This window comes from Myotis daubentonii, chromosome 15, assembly GCF_963259705.1.
Source record: "Myotis daubentonii chromosome 15, mMyoDau2.1, whole genome shotgun sequence".
NCBI lineage: Eukaryota > Metazoa > Chordata > Mammalia > Chiroptera > Vespertilionidae > Myotis > Myotis daubentonii.
In genome coordinates this window covers 37,192,954-37,216,920 of record NC_081854.1, presented here as the reverse complement: position 1 = coordinate 37,216,920, position 23,967 = coordinate 37,192,954, and the positions used below count along the sequence as shown (strand labels likewise).

The 23,967-nt window shown below is 44.9% G+C and overlaps 1 protein-coding gene and 1 long non-coding RNA gene across 5 annotated transcripts in view; one reads left to right on the top strand and one right to left on the bottom strand.

Moving 5' to 3' along the window:
* Positions 1–15,913, bottom strand: part of MAF (MAF bZIP transcription factor) — a 352,212-nt gene extending 336,299 nt beyond the window's left edge. For 2 of the 4 annotated variants that reach the window (XM_059667382.1, XM_059667381.1), the window contains exons 1-2: positions 14,624–15,913; positions 2,267–2,327 (exon numbers count right to left, since the gene is read on the bottom strand). In XM_059667382.1, the coding sequence (XP_059523365.1) occupies positions 2,294–2,327; positions 14,624–15,744 (1,155 nt within the window). In that variant the 5' untranslated portion in view covers positions 15,745–15,913 and the 3' untranslated portion in view covers positions 2,267–2,293. Of the gene's footprint in view, positions 1–2,266; positions 2,328–9,718; positions 10,482–12,362; positions 14,233–14,623 lie in introns of those variants that run through there. The other 2 variants (XM_059667379.1, XM_059667383.1) reach the window with 2 other exon arrangements.
* Positions 15,914–16,700: 787 nt separating this feature from the next.
* Positions 16,701–19,986, top strand: LOC132217294 (uncharacterized). The gene is made up of 2 exons (XR_009448872.1): positions 16,701–16,862; positions 17,768–19,986. It is a non-coding gene; the product is annotated as an uncharacterized LOC132217294 (long non-coding RNA).
* Positions 19,987–23,967: the final 3,981 nt, after the last annotated feature.

The following is a 23,967-nucleotide window of genomic DNA, read 5'->3' as shown; positions in this document are numbered from 1 at the left end:
AGCCAATGTCAGGAGCATCTGAAATGGGCAGAGCACAGACATGAGCAGGCCAAGGTCCTGATAGCACCACCTTCTGAATTGACGTTTCACACAAAATGAAAGAATGGGTTTTGAAGGCCTACTTTCAACGTTGGTATAAACCATGAGTAGTTGGGTTATCTCCTTTTGACAAACCAAGCTAAGAGACAGCCTTTAGGATGAATTCCCAAAACATCCTTGGTATTAGGGCCAAACAACATCATGACTTGTTCCCATGGCAGCGATGCTAACTAACATCACACCTGACCCAAAGATGCTGCCATGGGAGAATTTACATCCAATATCAGTGTGTGATTGTCTCTGTTGATCTTTCTGTTAGGAGATCTGTCTTCAGGATAAATCATGCATTTTGATAGTTTTGCATATGTTAAGCTAATGGAAAATATTATTGAGTATCAAGTGATTCTACAGAATGGAGAATTCAATTTTTTGTGTGATGGCACTTAGGATAAATATTTGTAATATGCTCAAGAACCATAATATAATCTAGATTGTGTTTCTAAGATTAAATGAAAGGTAATTAAATGGCCTCTCAAATGGCTTGTGATTTAATTTTCATACTCTAGCCTAGGAAATTGCCAGAAATAAGCCATGAAGCTGTACAGAGTTGCAATTACCCAGAGAGCAAAAAGCGAGTGGCTTCCCATTTTTGGCTTCCACTCCTGAGATCCCTTAACCAAAGTGACTTTCTGAAAAAATAAACTAACTCTCCCAAGAGTATCAAGTATTGAACTTTTCATATATCAGCTTATAATATCTAATATCACAGAGTAACTTTGAGGAATTGTCTTCTTCCTTCCCCAAATTCCCCATCTGGCCAAATGCCTTTCTCTTGCTTGCTCTCAGCTGTCAATCATGTTTGCAGCTGAAATTTGATTTCTCTCCCACCAGTAACCTTATATGAAATATTACCAGGGAGGTCAGGACTAGCATGAACCTTGCCTTAAAAGTTCATTAATTCTTTACTCAAAATGGATGTAACAAAACTGGCTGGTGGACATAGATCATCATATTTAATAGATGGCTTTCAAATTTCAATTATAAAGACAAGGATAAAAGAAATGAACACAAAAGGAAGGAATTAAGTATTGGTACTGCATGCACACACGTGGACACACAAATTAATCCCAAAGGGATACACTGAGTTAAAAATCTATGTATGAGAACTGTTGAAGAAAATGTTAATTTTGTGTAAGCCTCGGAAAGAAATCATGTTAAATATTCACCATCCGGTAATTCCAAGACTCTCATAATAGCAGCATGGAGAAGTAAGGATTCGGATATGAGTTTTGAAACAGTGGGGAGGAAATGGGGTTTCGTTTGCCGACACTCTAAATTCACTGGGTCCTGAAATTTTCTCCTTTGCCACAGGTTGCAATTGGACATCATGACGTTTGCCTTATCCTCAGTTTCTCTAAAAAACAAAAACTTTGTGTTTCATGCAAAGTTCTCAGCAAGCAAAATTTTTAATTAAAAAAAATCAAACTTCGTTCCATTAGTCAATAAGAGGTAACAAGTATACATAACAGGATGACACTCAATAATTATTGGTGTAGGAGTGTTGATCTAGTTCTCTGAATGAAGAGGATTCATAATTAAATTCACACTGGGCTACTTGGCATTGGAAGCCCATTTAAAAAGCTCAATTTCATTCTTTAGTAGATGAAAATCTGCCTCCTGCCTCCTGCCCGTCTCCTCCCCTCTGTCTGCTACAATTGAAGTCAGAGTAACTCCAAAGTCACATTTGAATGCAGAAGGGGGACAAGTCATGCTTTGCAATTATACTACATTTTCCAAATGTGAGTATGGAGGGAATGACAAGAGACTGTAGATGAGAAATGTCCATGAACCCCAGGTTTGGGCACCAGCTGTACAGATTCCCCCCAAGTTCGCAGGAAGAGGGACTAGCTGGCTCTTGGCGTGTCGATAGACTGGTGCTGGTTAGGACTAAAGCTCTAAGATTTACTCCAACTGGATTAATTACTCTGTACGCCACACCTATGGGATGAAATAAACTCAGGAATACGTGCATGCTGCTCACACCTATTGCGTCACTTCCCTTCACCCCGTGTCACAGTTTCTGCTACTTGTGAAACCCACATACTGAAACGACTGAAACAGGAGCTTTTCACGCCCCGGGAGCGATCAGCATTCCTTGCTTGCTCGCTTTCCCCCTCGTGGAAAACTCACTGACACAAGCACATGCAAATCAGAAAGCAAGATGTACCTCTTTGACTTCGGGCAACAGGAGTTTTCACATCACTGATGTAGAGGATTCCCTTGGGTACCTGATTCAGTAAATATATTAAAATAAACAAAGGGTCATTAATAACCACGCAGAGGGTTTCAAAGACAGAATATTCAAGGCAGCCTAACTATCTATGAAAAGGGCAGAATGAGACCAAAAGAAGAGTGATTTCGTTCCACTTGCTTTGGCGTCCCGGCCTCAGCCCTGCCAGAGGAGGGGTTCGTATGGAAGGGAATGGCGTGCTATGCAAGGGCACTTCCTCTGACCATGGCTCCCACCCCAGGGAGTCGGAGATAGTGATACCAGTGGCCTGGCAGCCTGGATCAGCTTGAAAGCTGTCCACAGTTCAGAGAACTGAGCAAGTCTGGCTTCACAGTGGGGGAACGGTCTCTGAGGATGCTCATAGACCGCCCATCCCTCAGAGAACCAAACTGCTCCTGCTTTCCCTGGCACTTTGCGGGGGCATATCCTCTTCCATGTCCCCCCTCCTCCTCATGGCTCTGGTCTATTCTGCTGGTACCGCTGACCTTAATTGCAAATGTTCTCTTAACAAATAGAACCATTTAGATACCACCCTTTTATTTATTAACTTCCTCTCTGTTTAAATTAGTAGCAGGGAATGCTTAGAACAGTAATATGAAAATGAGGTTGCTTTAAAAAAAAAAAGAGAGAGGCTTTTTGCTTCACAGTGAATAACAAAGCACGGTAATTCAAAGTAGTTAGCTTTCTATGGTTCAAAAAACCCTTATTGCTATTAGCTGTACTAATGTAAGTGGCAAAATAATTATCACTTACTGTACGGAGTCCAATATTTTCCAGACAGCAGTTTAATAACAAAGCAGACCTGTCATTTCTCCCTATAGTTAGTCACACTGTACAAGTTCAGACTGTCAAAATATATTTAAAATCTAATTTTAAAAATTCAACATGGCTACAGGAAATCTGTGTACAGTAATTGCGATAAACTAGTAAGTGGATCTAATTTTTCCCTCCAATGTGGATATTCAGTATTTTCCTTTAATCCCCCCTTTTTCATTTGGATTCCCCTACAGTTGGTGTGAACAGATACACTACACTCATACATCTGCTAAAATCTGTATGCTGCATAGCTGAACACAGAATTGTTCTTTACTTAAATTTTCACTTCGCGTAATTCTAATGATTTCAAATGCCCTTTATCTAAATGTTCTGAGTACTGTAAGCATCAAAACAGATAAACAAAACTGTACTCTTGTATCTGTCAGAACCGCCCCAAATGCATTACAAGCTTTCCTTCACATTTCCCATTAAAAACGCTTTTAAAATCTTATGGTACAAACTATTCTTCTTCATGTAACAGGATACATTAATCTTTTGCCACATATATTATTTCTATGCCAAAAAGAAAAAGAAACAAGAACCATGCTGAAGATATAAAACCTGGAAGGGTTATCATTAATATCAGTTGTTCTCCATTTGGAGTTCAAATGGCTAATCTTAAAAAAAAAAAAAATACACACACACACACACACAAAAACTTCCTATATAAGGTTACTTTTTTTTTTTTTTACAAAAATCTTTAAAAACAACAGATTCTTTTAGAAACACAAGTGAATGGAGTTTAAAAGCTTAAGAGATTGAGGAGAGAGTATTTTTGTAACTCCTTTGGGGCATTGCAAACATATGTTAAGCTTCTGCAAGGAATATTTACATGAGATCATATACTTAGGAGGCATTTTTCAATTTTAGAAAAATATTACAAAGCAATAATTGAACATAGGCTTTGCAAAATGCCCCTTCGCCTTCCTGACCATCTCACTGACAGTCTCTGTTATTTTTGGAGAAAACGAATCAGGCCTCATTAAATGTGATCTTTGGCATCTGGCCTGAAATCTCATAAAGTAGATGTCCTCTTTAGATCATTGGTGTCATTTTCCTCAAGATGACCTCTACTCTCTGGCTACCTGGGGGCCCCATCCTGTTATCAAGGCATTTACTTGCAGAAAGGAGGGGGGAGAGATTCTGTTTGCACACCCGAGCAGAGTCCAAAAGGCATTGTGGTTTCTCTGTTCTCATCGCCTTCACTGCCTTCACCCGGGCTAGTCTCAGGGGACGCATGCTGGGGGCAGGGGGTCTCGCATGGGAGTGAGAGAGATTTTTGAGCTGGACCACTATGGTGTAGTCCAGGCCAGATGTCTGCCAGCACAGAGCCTCTAACAGTTGGATCTATTTACCTAATGATTATATAATATTTTTTTAATAGCATAGGAATGTGCAGTGGTATTCCGAGGAAGATTTTAAAAGGTCTCGTTACTGTACAGTGCAGGGAAACACAATGATCAGCACCCCCTGACAACTTGCTACCGAAGGTCAGCGTGTGTCCCCGCGTTGCCCAGAGTTCTGCCGAGGGGGGCCAAGGTTTTATGGGCAGATCAGGCTAAGACTGACATTTCAGGCTAGGTTAGAGTAGACTGATTCACTCTGTCGTGTGATTATTTTTATTTCATAATGTAGGAACTGCAGATTTATCTTTTAATAGCTTTCCTCCTCTGCAATGTTACTTTAAAGAGTTCTAGAGATCGCTAGATAAATGATAGCTAGATAGAAGATAGATAGACAGATAAATGGCAGATGAAAAAATACGCTGGAGTCACTGCCTGAATACAGAAAGCGTCAAACGTCATTTTTAACAGATTTAATCTTAGATGATTACCTCGGGTTTCCCCCCATCCCTTCAACAAGGAGTTTAGTATAATCTGACAGTATAAAAGTGCCTCGGATGCTGAGATCATTAACTTTTAGTTTCAACATATTTATATGAACATTAATGAATCCTTCCTCGAGAGAAAGAAAAAGGGGGGGGGGGGAGGAGCTCTATTTTAGAAGGCATAAAAATACTTGCCTAACTCCTCCATAGTCCAAGATCTGAAAACCTGAGAGTCCCTATAAGCAAAAGCCCCTCCAGGAAAGGGCTCCTTTCTGAATTAACCATTTTAAAGCTTAGCCTCTTAAGACAGTTTCTGAGTCCCTGAGTTCTGACTGCAACTGTGTTAAATTCCCGAATGCAAGCAATACCCTCATGCTGGAGCTGTTGGCAAAACTCTCATAAAGTTTGCTTGACCTGCTTTCCTTTAAAATGAGCATCAAACTACCACAGAAAAACCCAGCCATACGGAGATTTCTATAAAGATTTTAAGACTGGCCTTTTCCTCCTTTCTTTTCCCTTTTCCTCCTAACTCTGTCTCTAACCAGAGAGATCTGGAAAATGGGCCGGAAAATTAATGAAGTAAAAAATCCACTGATCTGGAGGCCCTGATCTTATTTACAGAAGGTTCCTAGGCAGCTGGCAGGTGGATTGGGGGATCCCAAGGTGAAGGGCAGAGTCTTCCAGGTCTCAGTCCCGCTCCCTCCCTCCAGGCGCCCGTCTGGGAGCGCAGCGGAGCAGCTAGTACTGATGTCCCTGGGAGATCCGCTGTGGCCGGGACAGTCCTCTTGGAAAACTTAAACCAAATTCCAATACAAATCCCAGTCCTCTGCTGGGGCACGGGCACAGGGGGTGCGAGGTCCTGGGCGCACTGGGTGTTGAAGCCCCAGGCACTGGGTCAGTGTTCAGGCATCTGGGAAGGGCACCCTGGCTAGCTTCTGACCCCGCAGGCTTCCCTGCCAGCCTCCCTCCAGAGCACAGCTGCAGTGTTGGGGCCTCAGCGAGGCCAGCATGCAGGGACAACCCCATGACCTCAGGAGGCTGCTGGGACCCGCCCCTTATGTCCAGCCTCTTGTTCTTCTGCACCTGGGAGCCCTCCCAGGAACCCCCAGAATGAGGAGCACACCTGTCCCTACTCAATGCAGCCACTAGGAGCCAGGCAGTGATGCCCAGGGTGAATGGTCCCAGCAGCGCAAGTATACATAGGGAGGAGGCTGATGAGGGTAGGGTGTGTGTGTGTGTGTGGGGGGGGGGGGGGTTGGGGACGCATGGAAACTGAGAGGGGATGATCTCAGCATCCTCCCTGCCTTCATCTCCTTCATTCCGGGCTGGGCTTCCAGACCCTTCCTTGGCATCAGAAGCTCCAGCCAGCATTAAACATCCAGGTCATGGTGCCTACTATTCTCCCAGAGCAGCTGCAGGCCCTGCTCGCCACCCTAGCCTCTGTCTACACTGAACCTGGCGCAGGTGTGATGAAATGGGTCCAAGGCCTCAGCTCAAGTACTGACTTCTGAGTCTCTCTGAGGGCCCTGGGGGACCAGGCAGGAGAGGAAGAGGTTCCAAAAATGATAGAGAGGGCACTGGGATGGCACAGGGTTCCGACAGTAAGAGGCTGGAGCCTGGAAGCTCAGGACGTCACTATTGTTTTCGGGACTCCTGGGATCTCAGGGTTGGCCAGGGCTTGCCAGTCACCCTTAGAAACAGATCCTTCCTACTTGGATGCAGGGGCCCTGGGAACCACCTAGAGGTGACCCCTGTCAAATGGCGGTCATAAGCCAAGGTGGGCTTCTCTTAGTAAGACTCCCACGGGCCCCACACAGCCGCATCTCCATGCTCTCTGCTCCTCTGGGCCTCTTTCGGGATTGGCCTATCACACTGGCATCCTCAGGCCTGCTTTCCTGCCGGAGAACTCCCGAAGGCGGCCAGAAACCCACGTGTCCAGGCCTCCGGAAGTGGACGAGGCACGTAGAACCAGAGCAAGTCCGCGTTGCAAAACGGGAATCTGCACCACTGACCCGAGTCTTCAGCCCAGGGCCCCCTTCACAAGCATCCTCCCTGGGGTGCTCTCAGGAGAGTGGTTTTCATTCCTCCCTGCCCAGCTCTATATGATTTCCCGACTTCTCCTCCCCCCCACCCGAAAGAACCAACCACAAGGAAAAGCAGCTCTTTGGAATCTTAGCGTGGAAACACTCAAGGGTGGTGATCAGAATATTTAGAATAGAGAAACTCAATCCAAATCCCCAGTGTGCAGCTCACATCCAGGCCTGGGCTGCACGGGGAAGAGGGGTGTGGGGGCTGAACACAGAACTATTTCCTCTCCTTCCCTCCCTTCCCAAACCTCCACAGACACCCCTCCTTCATCCTCCCTTCTTGAATTAAGGCCCCTTTCTAATCCTAACTGAAGATCCAAGAATCTGTGAAGGGAGGGATGTGATTTTGCAATCCAAAATCCTAATTATAGAAAAAAAAATTGTTATTCAACAAAAAGAATGGGAAAAAAACGATTTAAAAAAAAAAAAAAAAAAAAAAACAAGGGGAGAGGTGCTCAGTTGATGATTATGTTCATTCCAATCCTAGCTTCTTGGTGGAAAATATGTCTTATGAGTTTCTTAAAACTGTCCAACTCTGAAGCAAATTCATATAAAAAATGTTAATTCGGTGTGCTGCGGATGTGTTCTTTCTGTCTCAGCCTTGTTATATTGGGCAAACTTATGGGAAACGCACAGACAAAAGGCTTTCAAATTTAAACAATAAAAACTGTCATGAGGCCATCAAACCCATTGTGGTGACCACATAAACTCTGGCATAATGTGTCTGACGGTCTGAAACATCAGCACCCTGAAGTCACAGACTGATATGTGTGTACTTGCCTCCACGTTAAGACATTAACAGTTTCCCCAGATTCGGGTTTGATCTCTAAAATTATTTTCAAAAGGGAAACACATGTGAGCCTATTTGAAAGACGTGGACAGCCGAACCCTGTTCGCACCTGGCGTGTGAACTCTGGCTCTGACTTCAGCCAGTGAGCAAGTGAAATTCAGGGGGGCAACGGGGTTACTCCTGGGACTGTCCCTTTGCGGTCCTCTCCATTCTCTCTGGCTCTTCCCATTTCTCACCTCCCACAGATGGTGCAGGGGACGGGAGCCTGGGGTTTTGCTCCGCCTTCGTGCACAGCAATTTGACTTGCTTTGTTTTTTGTTCTGTCCCTCTCTAAAGGGTAAAGATGTCCCCACATTGTTGCAGGACTGTACTTCTTTATGCCCTGACAATCATGAGACAGCCTGCGAGACTGAAATCCTCTCACCCTGTCCCCTACCCCCGCTCGAGAAAAAAAAAAAAAGACAGAGCTGGGTTTGTTCCGGAGCCCGGGCGGGGCAAGACTTGGAGAGAATTCCTCTTTTCTGGGGCTGTTGGACGTCTCGATTTTTGAAGATTTATATCAAAAGTGACAAAAGCAGTGTTATCAGAAGGCCCCGGCTCTGTTTTCAAACAAATGCAAAAACAAACAAACAAATGCTGATGCTGATCTGGGCCCCAGACCACCTCCCTGATGGCTACTGTGTGCTCTGCCTTGGACTTGGGACATCTCCTAAATTTAGGATGGGCCAAGAGTGAAAACAAACTTCAGGGTTCCTCTTATTTTTTTCTCCAAACTACAAGGCACCCACTCCCAATTATTCATGCAGCTTCCTGAGGAATAATCAGAAGTGCTACAAAATGATAACTTATCACTGTAGATAAAGCGTCCCTAAAAAAGAAAAAAAAAGAGACTTTTCTTCAAAGAAGGGTAAAATTATATATATATATATATATATATATATATATATATATATATATATATATATATTTCCTTGCAACTCAGCAATCTGAAGCTGTGAGTCGTGAGTCTTATCGGATGGTTCTGAGGCGTAAGGCCCCAGAGCCTGGCTGTGTGTTTTCCTGACACGGAAATCAAATGGCTGAAGGTTGTCACTCATGTATTTTCGTCTTCCAACCTATGTCAGTTAACTACTGACAGGCAAAAAATAGACATACCCGTGCAGCAAGCCGACTTTTAAATTTATTGATCGCCCTAGAATACCGGAGGACTACGTTTTAGGAAGCCAAGCGTGTGTGAGTACGGAAGTAAGTTGGCCTTCACAAAACCAACAGCAACAGCAAAAGCCGCCCCCGGCCCCTCCCGCACTGCACTTGGGAACCTCTGCGTGTGTCACAGCAACTTCAGTTATTTAGTGGAGGGAAATGCTAGGAATGCAGCTACTGTGACAGCTGTGCCCCGTGTTTGTGAGGGTGGCTGCCATGTGCCCTCTGCTCGCTGCGCTTAGCAGAAAAGCTGGTGGCTTGGCAAGGGGAGGTCCTGTTTAAGAACAGAAGGCTCTAGAATCGAGGCCACTAAATAAAAACTACTGGGGGGTAAAGGTTTAAGGGCGAAACGAGGAGAGCTTCAGGATCCTATATTCAGTAATAAATATAGGGCATTCCCCCCACGCAGCGGCCTGTGTTGAAAGGGGCCCCGGGTGGTTATGGCATGGAGACAGATAAATAAATACGATATTGAGACATCATTTCCTCCCCAAGATCAGGAAGTGGAATCGCTGCCTATTTGATGCCACTCTATTAATGTGTCAGATGCGTTGTAAAAAGTTATTACATGGTTTTGAGAAAGGAAACATACAAGGAGCAGGGAAATTAAAGGGAAGTCATCTCGTGAATGTTTGGGAACAGAAAAGGGGGAGGGGGAAAAAAGCACACAAGGAGGGTGTGTATTTAACTTTGTATTTTGCTACACATTGTTTTCATTTATGGCTGAGTCTGATAAATAAACACATTTGACATCACTGATACATACAACATTATCTGGGGTCTACGAGAAAGCCAGGCTCTGCTACAGCTTCTGCCCATGGCATCTGCTTGTGGGGGGCAAGGGGGGGGGGAGTGTCCAATATTTTTTTCTCCTTGGCGAAATTATCTGCCAGAGAAACAATGAAGCGTGAAAAAGTGCTATTGAGAGTGTATGTCTACATATGCTTTACAACTGCTAGCTGGTACCTTTGGGATTCTTTCCTTCCTATAAATGTATATATATCTATGTTTTACATTTCAGTGGGTTTTTAAAAACGAATATTACATTTGAAAACAACTGCGCCTATTCCAGTTTCGCACCTCTTAAAGCGACAAGCACCGGTTCGCTTTGCTATGGGTCAGTATAGACGACCCTCAGACAAGTGGCATAATTAATTAATACGGAGGAGGTTATATATTTAATAGCCTTTTTCTCTAACGCAAACATTTTTTTTTTTTTTTTTTTTTAAGGAAGGAGACTAAACAGAAGTCAGGGGCAGGTTGTATCCTACCACTGCAGATAATACTACTGCTACTGACAATATATTTTTAATGCACAGTTCTCACAAAAATTTCATTTCATGAAATACACTGGTAAGTACATGTTGCTGGGGCTTCCAATATGTGGCGTATCCCACTGATGGCTCCAACTTGCGAGTGGGCTCAGTTCTGTAATTGGAATGAAAGGAATTTTAACACTATTTAGACAAAGACTCACATGCAGTGTAAAGGGAAAGCTAGATTTCATTATATATATAGATTTAATTTAGGGACTTATTTGTAACAGGTACACTCAGGCAGGATTTAGGATTTCTTTGTTAAAAAAGCATGTATTTGTGTTCACCGCTCTACTTCGAAGTTTTTAGTAACGATTATTTCCAAAATCACCTTTCGCTAGGCGCTAACCTTCTCTTAAAGCCAGCCACCAAAACCCCATTTTTGTCAGCACCCCTCTACTTGCCTTCTCATGTTTTGGGCCAGAGCTTTCTTATGATATTGAACTGCCTGTAGGGTTCTATCAAAATCCTTAATTGTCACCCAACTGTATTTTTCTCCCAAGTCCCTTTCCTCATGCGATCATCACAATAACTCCACCCTGAATGTCACTCTTATTTTAAGAATGTGTTTGCTTAAAATCTGTCATCTGACGCTGAGCTTTTTTGCATTAGTGACATCTTCATTTCTGCTTCTTCAGGGGGAGACGGCCTATCTCGGAGTCGGGATCAGAGGGGAGAAGAAAAAAAAATCTCTGAAGCAGAGAGCAACTAACATCTAGCACCTGAAGTGGTTTCCTATTAAGACTTTTGCTAGGCAAAATTAAATGTGTATTTGGGAGCCCTATCTAAACTGGCACAGAAAGAAAGGTCAAAATGTACAGGGTATGTGCTGTTTGTGGGATAAAAAAAAAGAAAAAAAAAACAGGGGGTGGGAGGTGGGGAGGAAAACAAGATGATAAGCTGGCCAGAACTCATCAGCGCCAAGCACAACCTGTTTTCTTCAAAATAAGGCCTTCGGTCAGAGTTGCAATATTATCTTAAAAAAGAAACCGAAAACGAAATAAAGCAAAAGTCATGGTGTTTAGCTCTATTTTCAAGACAGTATTGGCTTTGTCTAACATTCTGTTAGTGTTAGAATTCTAGGGGAAGTTGACCAAGAGGTGCACGAATTTGTGTCATTTTAAAATAGGTCAGTGCTGTTAGGGAAGGTAGCGCAAGACTTTCCAAATGATACACAGCATGTTTTGGGCGACAGATACCAATAAATCAAAGCACAGCCTTTATTCCACCAGGACATTATTTTGGGGAGTGTATTTCAGCAACGAAGGTGATCTGAAATCATTACCAGCTCATCTTAGTGGAGAAGCCCTCTGTTAAATATTTACCGGGAAATATGATTTAATAACAGAGCTTAAACCCAGAGATGTACTTGGAGTTCTGTAAGTGAGGGGTGGATTTTTCTTTTTCCTATTGAAGAGAAATGACCTTCAAAGTTAAAACACAAACAACTTGGATTTGTCCTAAGTGTTGATGTTAAATCTTGTCAGGCCTTGCTAACAAGAAAATCCTGGCGTGTAAGGGAAGAAGGGCAAATAATCAATTTTAGCCCCAGAGTGAGCATTGCTGGTCTTTGCCATTAAATGCACCGGTATCCAAAGCCACCTCTGCCATGCCTAATTTTCCTGGCTGATTTCTCTCTCCATGGGCGCACTGCTGGCTCAGATGCTCAGGCGATGCTGTGAAGGCCCTGCTCTATGGCTGGGAATGTTGTTTGTTTTCACCAGAGGGCACTGATAGCTCAACTCCTTTGAAAACTTTGGGGGTTGGGGGTGTAAAATTTGAGAGGTCATAATTTATATTTATATTAAATATTGCTAATTATTAAAAGGAACTGGCCTCCTCCCACCTCACCAAACAGCCTAGGCTTCACCCTGAGTTCCTGCCTCCCTACTCCTCCATTAATCCTTCCTCTGGAGAAAAGGGTGTATTTTACACTTGTAATGCGGTGTTGGGCCCAGTTAAACTGTACACTAAGAAACTGAGTACAGAATCAAAAAAAAAAAATGCAGTTTATTATTGTAGATTATTCTTTCTCTTGATATAACCAGAATTGAAAATGAAAGAAAAGCACATAGGAACATCACGCGTGGTTAGTTAGTAACTCAAGATATAAAACAATTTTGCACAGCAAAATATGTAAAAGAAAAGTAACTGACAAGATTTTTTTATATTTATTGTGGTAAGATTTACTTTTCATTTTTTTTTTTTTTTTAAAGACAGGATGTCAGTCCCTGAAAATAACATTTACTGATTATTGCCTTTAAAACTGTGGATTTTTTTTAAGTTACAGAAAATCCAGTTCTGCACCACAATACAACTGTAAAAAAATCTGCATCATTTTAAAACTGTGCAGTAATGCCATTTTTATAACTGCATAAATTTTATTAGCGTTCTAAACAGTTTTGCATTTTTTTTGTATTATATGCTTGCAGGTTATATCTTAGTGCAATTCAGTCCCAAATACTTTAATTTTGAAAAAAAAAAACAACACATACATTTTGAATGTAAAATACCCCTACAGATATAAACAGGGGTGTTTCCCCTTGTAATACTTTGGTTTTCAATACAGTCAGTGGTATAGCAAAGACTACACATACCCAACTTATATTTAAGTTGCAAGCACATGCTGTATAGGCTACTTTTTAAACAGTCCCCTTGCAAACTCTACCCCCCTTAACATCACAACAGTAAACAATTTAGTGCATCAATCTTTTAAAAAATCTACAGCTAAACAGACCTAACTCTTTCAAATTTATCTATAACATTCCTTTATCTGTAGCATACATTTTAACTGGGCTAACAGATTATAAAAACTAGAATTAAATTATATACTAGAAACCCATAGCATTCCACATTTGACAATGACCAAAAGCAAAAAGAAAAAAAAAATAACATAAAAATAAAACAAACAAAAAATAACGGGGCAGATTTCTTTCTTTAAAAAATAAATTTTAGACTGCTTTCGGAAACCGCACAATTTGAGTCCCCAAAGTGGGCTGTCATTCTTACTAAAAAGAAAACATTAGGAGTTCTTTAATGTTTGCCATTTAAATTTTTTAACCCATTCTGGCATCTTTGACAAGGAATGCCTTCAGTGCATTTACAATGGGAGGCTGAAGTTCTGAGTCACTCAAAGCAGTTTTGGAGCAGATGCAAACTTTCATGGGAAGAAAGCTCTCTAGGGTTGCACTTTTTCGTTCTGAACTCAAAAAAGTCATGAGACAATAAAACAAAAGTATGAATGCCATGCCCTAAGTCTTTGAACGTCCATTTCCAAGCCAAAAGGAAAAAAAGAAAAGAAAAAATAATTATACCATACATGTCCAGCATGCAGGCTTTTTTTTTTTATTAATATAATGTCTCTTTTCCATAAAGTTTTTGAAACAGTTATAGTTCATCGTTGCTTAGAGAAAGTAGCAAGCATAATAATGCATGAGATGAGAATGAGTTTTTTTTAATGGCAGACTAAACTCTCAGATTGGCATCATAAGGCCAAAACTCACAAGTCACACCCAGAAGGTTGATGCAGGCTTGATTGTGGCAGGTTCGTGAGGATTTTTTCTCTATTTTAGCATAACAGTGCTAAAAAACCCGATGGAACTCAGCACGCTGCAAGTCTATAACATTTCACATTTTTTTTTCCTTTGCAAGCTCAATCTCACATGAAGAACTCAGGTGGAAAAAAACAAAACAAAACACCTTAGCTTTTTTTTCTCTTTTATCTCAGAAGAGATGGATGAAGAGGGCGTGAGCGTAGAGGTTGGAAAAAAAGGTCAACACAGCAAGCTCCAAAAAGTAGAATTAAAAAAAAAAATCCAAACAAAATAAAAACACACACAGAAAATGGAACACCAGCTCATGAACTGAAGAAGAAAAAGAAAAAAAATATGTAAATGATGCAGGCTTCAAAGGTGAGCATGAAGAACTCTGCTGAGATCTTTGAACATTGTGCAAGGGGGAGGGGGGGGGCATAAAAAACAAGCTACCAAATTATGGAGATTTCCAGATTGGCAATCCATGAGCCAGACATCCATTCCCTCCCCAATTTAAAAACAGCCACCACCGCCACCAACTCGGAGCAGGGTGTGTGTGTGTGTTTGGGACATCTGGGTGGGGGTGGGGGGGCGCAAACTTGGTAGGGGAGGGGGCGAGGTGGTGGCCAGCAAGGCCCTGGAACTAGCAAGCCCACTCCCGAGTTGGACCCCCACGGAGCACTTATCAAGGTGGCTAGCTGGGATCGCGTGTCAGACTCACATGAAAAACTCGGGAGAGGACGGGTTGTCGCTGCTCGAGCCGTTTTCTCGGAAGCCGCTGCTCACCAACTTCTCGTATTTCTCCTTGTACGCGTCCCTCTCGCGCACCAGCCTGGAGATCTCCTGCTTGAGGTGGTCGACCTGCTGCAGCAGCTGGTTCTTCTCGGACTCCAGGACGTGTCTCTGCTGCACCCTCTTGAAGCGGCAGGACTGGGCATAGCCGCGGTTTTTCAGGGTCCGCCTCTTCTGCTTTAGCCGGATCACCTCCTCCTTGCTGACCCCGCGCAGCTGCCGGTTCAGCTCGCGCACCGACATGGTCACCAGCTGCTCGTCTGAGAAGCGGTCGTCGAAGTGCATGCCGCCCGCGGCGTGGTGCGGGTGCAGGGCGCCCCCCGCCCCCGCCGCGCCCCCGCCGCCGCCGCCGCCGCCACCTCCGCCGCCGCCCCCGGCGCTAGCCGGGCCCCCGCCGCCCGTGCCGCCCGGGCCACCGGCCGAAGCGGACGCGCTGCCCGCGGCGCCCGGAGCGCCGGCCGTCGGGTGGTGGTGGTGGCCGGCGGCGTGGTGGTGGTGGTGGTGGTGGTAGTGCGGCCCCGCGCCGCTCTGCGCTGCGGCCGCGGCGATCACGGCGGACACCACGGCGGCGGCGGGGCCCATCTCTTCGCCGCTGCCGCCCAGGGAGGCGCCGGCGCCGGCCCCGGCCGCGGATGCCAGCTGCTGCGCCCCGCGCGCATAGCCATCGAAGCCGCCCTGGAGCTGGTGGCTGTTGCTGATGAGCGCCTCGACCGCGTCCTCGGGGCTGAAGCCCAGCGCCTCGGGGTTCAGCTGCTGCGGGTAGCCGGTCATCCAGTAGTAGTCTTCCAGGTGCGCCTTCTGCTCGCTGCCCGAGCCCGGGCTGGGCGCCGAGAAGCTGGGGGAAGGGGGCACCGAGCTGCACGGCGTGCTCATGGGGGTGGAGGACAGCGAGCCCCCGGCGATGAGACGGCCGCACTGGCTGATGATGCGGTCGGTCTCCACCGGTTCCTTTTTCACTTCAAACTTCATCAGATCGAAGTCATTAACATATTCCATGGCCAGGGGACTGGTGGGCAGGTCGGAGTTGCTCATTGCCAGTTCTGATGCCATTCTCCTGCCGCCGCCGCCGCCGCCGCCGCCGCTCCGCCAGATGGGCTGCAGGAGAGGGGCCAGCGGGCTGTGCTGGGTGGCCAGCGGGTGAGCCAGCTTGCCGGGCTGGGGCGCTTCTAGCTCGCGCGGCGGTGGCTGGCCCGAAACCTCCGAGCGCGCACACACCCCCCCGCCCTGCCCGCGCCCCCCGCGTCCGCCCTCCCTCCCCCACTGCTCACGCCAATGTGCTCGCTCGCCCCGGCCCCTCCTCGCCTGCTCGCCTTAGTGCGCGCCGAGCCGGCGGCTTCAGGCTCGGAAAGGTCCTCCGCGGGCTGCGGTGGCGGCGGCGGCGAAGCCGGAGGAGCCCGGCCGGTTGTGCGGCGTCCCCCGCTCGCCGCTCCGCTGCGCGCTTTGCATAAGGAGGGCTCGCCTCGCGGGCCGGGCTGCAGGCGGGGCGCGCGCAGCGGCCGCTCGGGGCTGGAGGCACGGCGGGCGGCTGTCCGAGCGGCGCGGGCCTTGGCACGGGGGAGTTAACACTTCATGCTTCTCGCCTCCTCTTCTGCCTGGCTCTTTTAATTTTTTTTCTTTCCTCTCTCTCTCTCTCGCGCGCGCGCTTTCTCCGTGCAAAGTGCAAGACAGAGGTGCAGCCGGGCTCGAGGAAAGGGAGGGGGGTGGGGAGTTGAGTTCTTTCTTGCCTTTTTTAAAAAAAAAGCAAAATAGCGAAGTCCTGGGGAAAGGCGAGGCAGAGAGCAAAAGGGGGGGAGGCCGAGCCGACGAGCAGCCTGAGCTACAGCTCGAAGATGAAAAAAGATTTTAAAGCCTCTGATCCAGCAAGAAGAGTTTAAAGCAATTGCTGAGTTTTATAGTACTTGTGACGTCAGGCCGATGGGAAATTGACTGGTACTCTAGGCCAATGAGAGGCGGCGAGAGCGGCCCGATTAGCATAATAGTATAGAAACAAGGAAACTTTTCGGAGCTGTCAATCAGGGCCCAATCAGCTGACTGTCAGCTGGGACGGGCGAGCTTAACCCTTCCCGCGCCGCCACCTCCCCCGGAGGGAGCCAAGCCGAGCGCAAAGTTTGGTGAAAGAGAGCCAAGAGTTTTCCAGAGGGGCTGCGGGAACCCGGGAGGAGAGGGAGGTCGGTTTGATTTACTTTGGAGCTCGAAGAGGCCTGCTTTCCGGAGCCCCAGCTGACCAGACACTCACTCGGCGGGCATTGGCCTGACTGCCCTCCCCTGCCAGCTCCCCGTCCCCAGGATTGTGAATTAGCCTGGCAGCCTTCCTTCCTCGCTCCACCTTCGGCACCCAGGTGTCTGCCCCGGGGATCTTCCTTCCCCCAGCCTGACTGTGCCCAGAGCTTAAACTTGGCCCCAACTCTTTGTCCCTCTCCCGTTCCCCGCGCGCGAGGGCACAGGGGTCCCGACTGCACGCCTGACGCTGCTCCGCCGCGCTCCTGGCCGGTGTTCCGCGGTCCGCGAAGAGAGAATGCCCATTTTATCACCCCCTGTTAAAGGAGGCGGAATAACTTGTTCAGGGGCCATTATGCGCGGGGACCGGCTGCTCGCTGGTGTCTCGTGCCCTTGGGGGGAGCGAACGCCTACGCGAGTTAACTCCGGGAAAGCTCAGAGTCTGGTCAGCCCGGCTCAGCCCTCAGGCTTCCGACTATGGCTGGAGTTTGACCTTTGAGATTCGTTCTCTCTCTCCCTTTCTCTCTTCCTCTCTCTCTCTCTCTCTCTCTCTCTCTCTCTCTCTCTCTCTCTCTCTCTCTCTCTCTCAGGCTTACTCACCCCTATGAAATCTGACCCCTGTTTATCAGGGTCCCGCGCGCCCTTTGCACTTTTATGTTTCAGTAATTATTCCATACTCGATCGTGGCGAGGAAGCAGGGAGGAAACAACACCCCATCGTTCCCCAGCTCCCCTCGAAGGGTTAAATTTTAAACCGAGGTTTCTCGGACAAGCCCGGAAAGCCAGAGTGGGGGTGGGGTGGGGAGCAGCTTCTCCCCCTCCCCATTACAGATGCTAATAATTGTTCCATTTTCTAGATCGATTCTTTTAAAGCTCATGCAAGAAGGAAAAAGAAAAAGGAAAGAAAAGAAAAAGGAAACAACCAACAACTCTGTTTCTAAGATTTTAAAGCGATAGGCAAGTCGGAGAAGCCGAGATTTACTATTTGGGGGAAAGCAAGAGCGCGCGAGCGAATCCAGCGTTTGGAAGACCAGCCCGCCTGCTTGGATGTTGGGACTGTTGATTCTTCCAATTAATGAAATGCATTTGGTGTTAATACTATTTTTTTTTTACTTTGTGGGAGGGGGGAACACTAGGAGGGTGCATTAAGAAAAAAAAATTCTGAAAAGCCTGCAAAAGGATCGAAGAGTGAAAACTATTGTTGGATCGAGTTGGTTTTTACCTCAACAGCGCCACCTTTCGGCAAAGGTCAGTTGAAATTGATCCGTGTCCAGTTTTGTTGAAGCGAAAAGAGGCTGGTTTCCCCAGGTGGGAGGAGGAAAGAGGCGCAGGAAGTTTGACTGCAGTGGGAGAACCCAACCTTGTAGGTAAGGGGCTGAGGACAGTGCAGGCAGGTGAGGGAGTTATTTTTCCTCCACTCTCCCCCTGGATTGTCGACCAAGGGGACAGGGGGCACAGAAGCCTTTTGGAGTGTGATTCTGTCTCAGAGACTTGAGCAAGTGGATCCCACGTAACAGGGCCCCAAGCCCTTAAAAGTGCCAGGATGGATTTCCAGCGGGCTTTATGGCAATATCAATAGAATTAAAGTTACTTGTAATTCAGTGATAAATGAGATGTCTCTCGTAAGTAAGATTAAGTGCAGCGCTATAAAGTTGTTTATCTGAAAAGTAATTCTCAGAAAACCTGACTTCTGACACTTAGTCATATATTAAGCCTCACGTCTTGAACATTGCACTTCAGAAGGCTGTCACCCACCCCACAGCGTACTTTACTATTTATAACGAGACCTTAGGTGTCACTCACTGGCTTCAGACTCCAGATGACACTTGTGTTAATTTCTCTGATGCTGGCAGCCCTGGTTTCAGCAGACCCCAGGGTTCCTAATGAGAGAATCCCCCAATACAGGTTTGTAGGCGCATCAGAATCCTGAAAGGCCAGTGCTGTTGGTATTTTCCAGAAAAGCACCTTCTCTTTTCATCATTACTTCAGCGAAGTTGTTTATAAGGGTAGTTTTGGTCTTATGGGAATACTTTGTCTATTACCAGTTTGGAGAAGAAAGAGTGACGGTTATGTCAATATTTATGCAACCTAACAGAATTCCTTTGCTTTCCACCTCTTCAACAGTATTTTACCTAGTAATGAAGTTAAGGGACTATAGCTTGTTTATTCAGAGGAAAATCTTAAACTACATAAACGTACGATGTCATTTAGCATTGTTCATAGCAATAGTTTTCTAGGCTTTTAAAAAACCATTAGCCACAAATGTCTGAAGTTTATAATTATTCACGTGAAACATGAATTTAAATGTAGTTAGGAAGAATTGATTCTTTTTTTGTTTATAATATTTTTTTTTTTTATCCTTTGGAATCACATTTTTGTTAAAAGCTGTAAGAAATGATCCTTGTCTCTCATGAAAGTATTTTTGGCCAGGAGCACTGAAACTTCTGCATTCATAAACAACATTTATAAACAAAATTCGCTCATGACGAAGACCATGTGATATAGATTCATGGCCATGCACCTAATTGTTGCAATTATATATCATTTCTAGAAATTAAATGCTCATGTTTGGGCAGCTAAATGAATTATTATCTGCACTTTTTTTATGGTTTATTTCTGTACACTGCTGTTAAGCCATGGTATTTTTCTTTCTCGTATTGCAGAGTCTTTTACAGTCTCTTATTTTCTCTCGAAAAAAAAGAGAGGACCAGAATTATTTTTTAGATGTGTAGCAGTAGTGCTCTCAGCCTTAAAACTGAATTCTCATTTTTGTCCTTTTTACTTTATTATTTAGTGATTCTCAGGGGTGTCCAAACATTTACAGTTCTCCGTTAGTGGCATTTCTTTTCCAACAATTGAGCTCTCTTATTTTAATTAGTACTATTCAGGTTTTTGATTCTGTACAATTACAGCAGGCCACATTTCCTTAGACTTCTTTGCTCACATTGTTTGTTTCACTTCTCTCCAAGCCCATGTAATCTAAATACAATACGAACCCTGTTTCTGTACTGCTTAATATCCCCTTGCTATATATACGCTAGTAATCTCTGTAGAACAATATAGAGTAATTTCGAAACCATGCGTTTGTCATTATTGACCAATTCAAATCAGTAGCATTAAAGTTTCTGAAAGCCGTGAATATTTATAGAAGAATTTTGGGAGGGAGGAGGGCATGAGTCGAATCATGTAGAAGATTGCGAAATCGTAACATCCAAAACACAATCGTAGATTCGTGTCAGTACATACACAACAACTTTGGACAAAAAGAAGAAAAATCCTGTTCATGTCCAAATGATAATGATTAAAAGTTAAAAATAATATATATATATTTTCCTGATGGTGAGTTACAGCCACTCAGGTATATCATGTTGGAATCTGACATAGATAATCTGAAAAAACCAAAATGCACCAAGGGGTGTAGTGTCTGTTCTCCTTGTTTCTTCAGGAGCTGATTTTATGGTACAGAACTAACCAGAGTCCGCTCAATTTCACTGTGAACCTAGCTAAAGTGATTTGAGAAAAGTAACTGGATGATCACATAGACTGTTCTTAGGATGTTAGATACATCCTCGTAACAGTCTTTAGTTAGCAGGGTAAGTAAATCACAAATCACTGTGAGCAGATTCATGGAGGAAAATTAATAGAATCAGGCGAGATAATCTGATAAGGGCAAAATTGCTGAGGAAACAGTCTTGCCTCATATTGGAGAATGTGAAACAACAGCCTGATTACTAGGAGTCGTTATGAATAGGTGAATTATGTGCTAAATAATCATCAGAGTAATTCAGCCTTTATTAATTCTTTTCTCTTTAAGCGATTCACAGTTGTAAGTTAAAGCCGATCTCTCTTTGAAGACACATCTTTTATAATTTTTATTGGAGGTAATTTATTATTTGCATTACCTGTATTTACTTCATAATTGAACATTTTGCATTCAAATTTATGTAATGCATTATGCTTGAGAATATATTTCTGCCTGATTAGCATAAATAGTCACTTACCTCATGAATTACTAACAAAGTTTATCTTAAAATATAGGTTTTTTTATTAAGTGGAACACAAACATATGTACAATAAATTCTGATTTTCCGGTGCAGTTAGAGAACAGCTCACATTTGATTTCGGTGAAAAGAGGCTACAAGGGGGAGCGGAGTAATCTTAAGAAGGAGGCAAAATGCAAATGAGCTAGGTAGGCTTCCTTCAAGGGGGTGTTTTCAGATGGGGGTGTATGCCTGGCGTGGGCAAGGGGCAAGCGCTGAAGGATGGTCTGGGCTCTCCATACGCTGTTTAGGTGGCTGACTGGGTGATCTCCACATGGACTATCACTCAGCCTCTATACCTTTCTGAAGGACCATGCTAGCGAGTGAATCACCTTGACTGGATTTGGGGATTGTTCATTTTATTTTAATTTTATTTGTTGTCTGCTTGCTTGTTTTGGTCTCCTTAGAGTCCCACTGTAGAACACACCATCCATCGTACAATACAATACTCATTGTTTTGCACTAGAGATGAGACAAACCCAGTTGTTTTTTTAAGTGAGAATTCCTGGGCAGGCCTCCCCAAATTTGCTCAGTTCCCTTCCCGTTCTTCACCTAAAAAAGACACCCAATCTAGCCTGGCAGACAGGAGGTGATTAAGAGTTCTGTACAAACATTAACATTTGAATGCAAGCACTTCTAGTTTTAGTGCAATAGACGGAAATACTAAATGCCCAGGCCTCTTTCCCCACCCTGGCCATTCCAAGTCAGCAGATCCCCCGTATTCCCTTTTCCAGGGCACAGCCATTTCCTTAGAGTTTTTTTTCCTCCCTTCAATTAGAGACTGCTTATGATTCCTCCTCCATTGTCATCCCTTTGATCCTATTCACGGCTTACACCCATGAGGGAATTTTTGTTTCGAAAGTATTCAACCCTTCAGAGATTTTTATTGTGCTGAAATCAGAACTGATTTTAAAAAAAGCAGGGATTAAAAATAAGGGGGACCTGCTATTGGGACATTGTTTATTTAGGCTACATCTTTTATGCATGGTAACTCAGAGGACAGGCTGTGGGAGGTGCTAGCTCTGGAAGTTTGGGTCACCCTGGGGATGGGGTAATTCTAAAGGACTGCTCCAGAGGCATTTACCAGCCATTCGACCTGGGAAATGGAACCTGGAGTTTTAGAATACTCAGCCCAAACGTAAATACTCTAAATACTCGTGTGATTACCAGGAGGAGTATGTTGATGCCAATGATTGCTGAATTTGTGTGTTTCTGAATTGGCTGTGGCCCTGTTTTATATCTTAGTTCTTGGTTGCATGATGGGTTTTGCTGTGCTGTTCTGTTCATTGGACACGCAAGATATGCCCAGTGACACCCTCCCAGCATCATTCATCACGACAGTGTTTCTGCTCGAACAGAGAATTGGGCAAAGCAACCCTCCCCACAATAAAAAGTGAAATCACATTTATAGACCTTTGCTGGTATTCTTATTTAGTTATTTTATAACAATGAGACATGCTGTCTGTTAAATAGAATCATTTGCATAAGACAGACATAGGAGGCTACCAAACAAAAGAACCACTATTTCCCACTTCACCCCAATCCTCTAATCCTGGTCTCAGGTGTTACCATCTATAATAATTGGGGTCCATGCATTTACTTTTATAGAATGGAATCATGGTATACACACAGCTTTTTTAAAACTTGCGTTCTCAGCAGTAACACATCCACCTTAATATCCCCCAAAAGTGGTTTGGAGCACTCCTCTCTCCTTTGGCAGGACTCATCTAAGAGAATCTCAGATGGGGGAGTTTAGAGATCTTACCTTAACAGCCTCCTTCCTTCTTTACAACATTCTGACACGTGAGTCGACGGCATGCAGGATCGATTTTACTAGGCCCAGCAGACACCGTGCGTAGGACCCATGAGACTGTCCGGGGCCTAGGAGAACATTTACATTTCTTTTAAAATCAGAGGAAAAGAAATGAATATAATGCAGCATGTATTATACATGCCATTATACCAACATAGTCATAAAGTGTAATTAAATGTTTATGGAAGAAGGGGTCGACATGAAACCAAAGTGCCTCACAGCTACAAAAGTCCAAGTGCAGTCCCAACAACATGCACTTGATTGCTCCCAGTGACAGGGTGCTCACTACCTCTCAACTTTTACCTTACACCCTGTCCATCTATCTTCCCACAGTTCTTGAGGTGGTCAGCCAAGCTTTACGTTTGTTTGTCTAGTATGAAGTCATATCCCCTTCTTCCATACACAAGTCCTGATTTCATACACTCAGAAGGCCATGAGCCCTTATATCCCTCATGCTCTCTGGGGAGTAGAAGACAACTAGTGTGATGACACCTCCTCCCTACCTTTCGTATTCCATTCGAAACATAGCCAGTGCCTTTAGCATTTCCACATACGCCTGAATTTTAAGCGCCTCTGCCTCTAGGTGGCTGACTCCCAGGTGTGCCCACCTGGCAGTTGTCCCCCTTGGAGGGTTCAGGTCCTAGAACTGAACCCAGATCCCCGGGTGTGAGCTTCTCAGCACAGCAACTGCCACCCTCCGCCCCCCGGAGCCAAGTCTGGCTGTTGTTCCTGCAGACCATAATTGCAGGAGCCTCGGCAGACATATAACACCGGTGACTCACTGTGCACGGCCCGAGGCCTTTTCTTCTCACATTTCCCCCTCCTCTGTTTGTGTGCTTATGTTTTTGAGCCCAAGCGCAGGAACGCACAACCATGCCCAGTCGGCTTCATCTCATTAGGTTCAGCCTGGGCCCTGCTTGTGTGAATCTCTGTGGATCTAGAATATGCCATCGACTTGTTTTAATTTGCCTCCCAGCTTTGTGGCAGCTGCAGATGAAATTGATGTGCTTTTTTATGACTTAACCTCTCGGAAGCAGTTCCCTCCCCAGCAAAATGGGATATTGTCAGGATTAGAGATTGTGCCGGTGATGGGAGGCTACAGAGGAGCTCTGTGAATGGTTCGTGTTTTTCTGAATTTCCTACCATCTCCCCCAGTTGTTAATAACAGCATCGGAATGGACAAGACCCAATGGGGCCCCAGTGG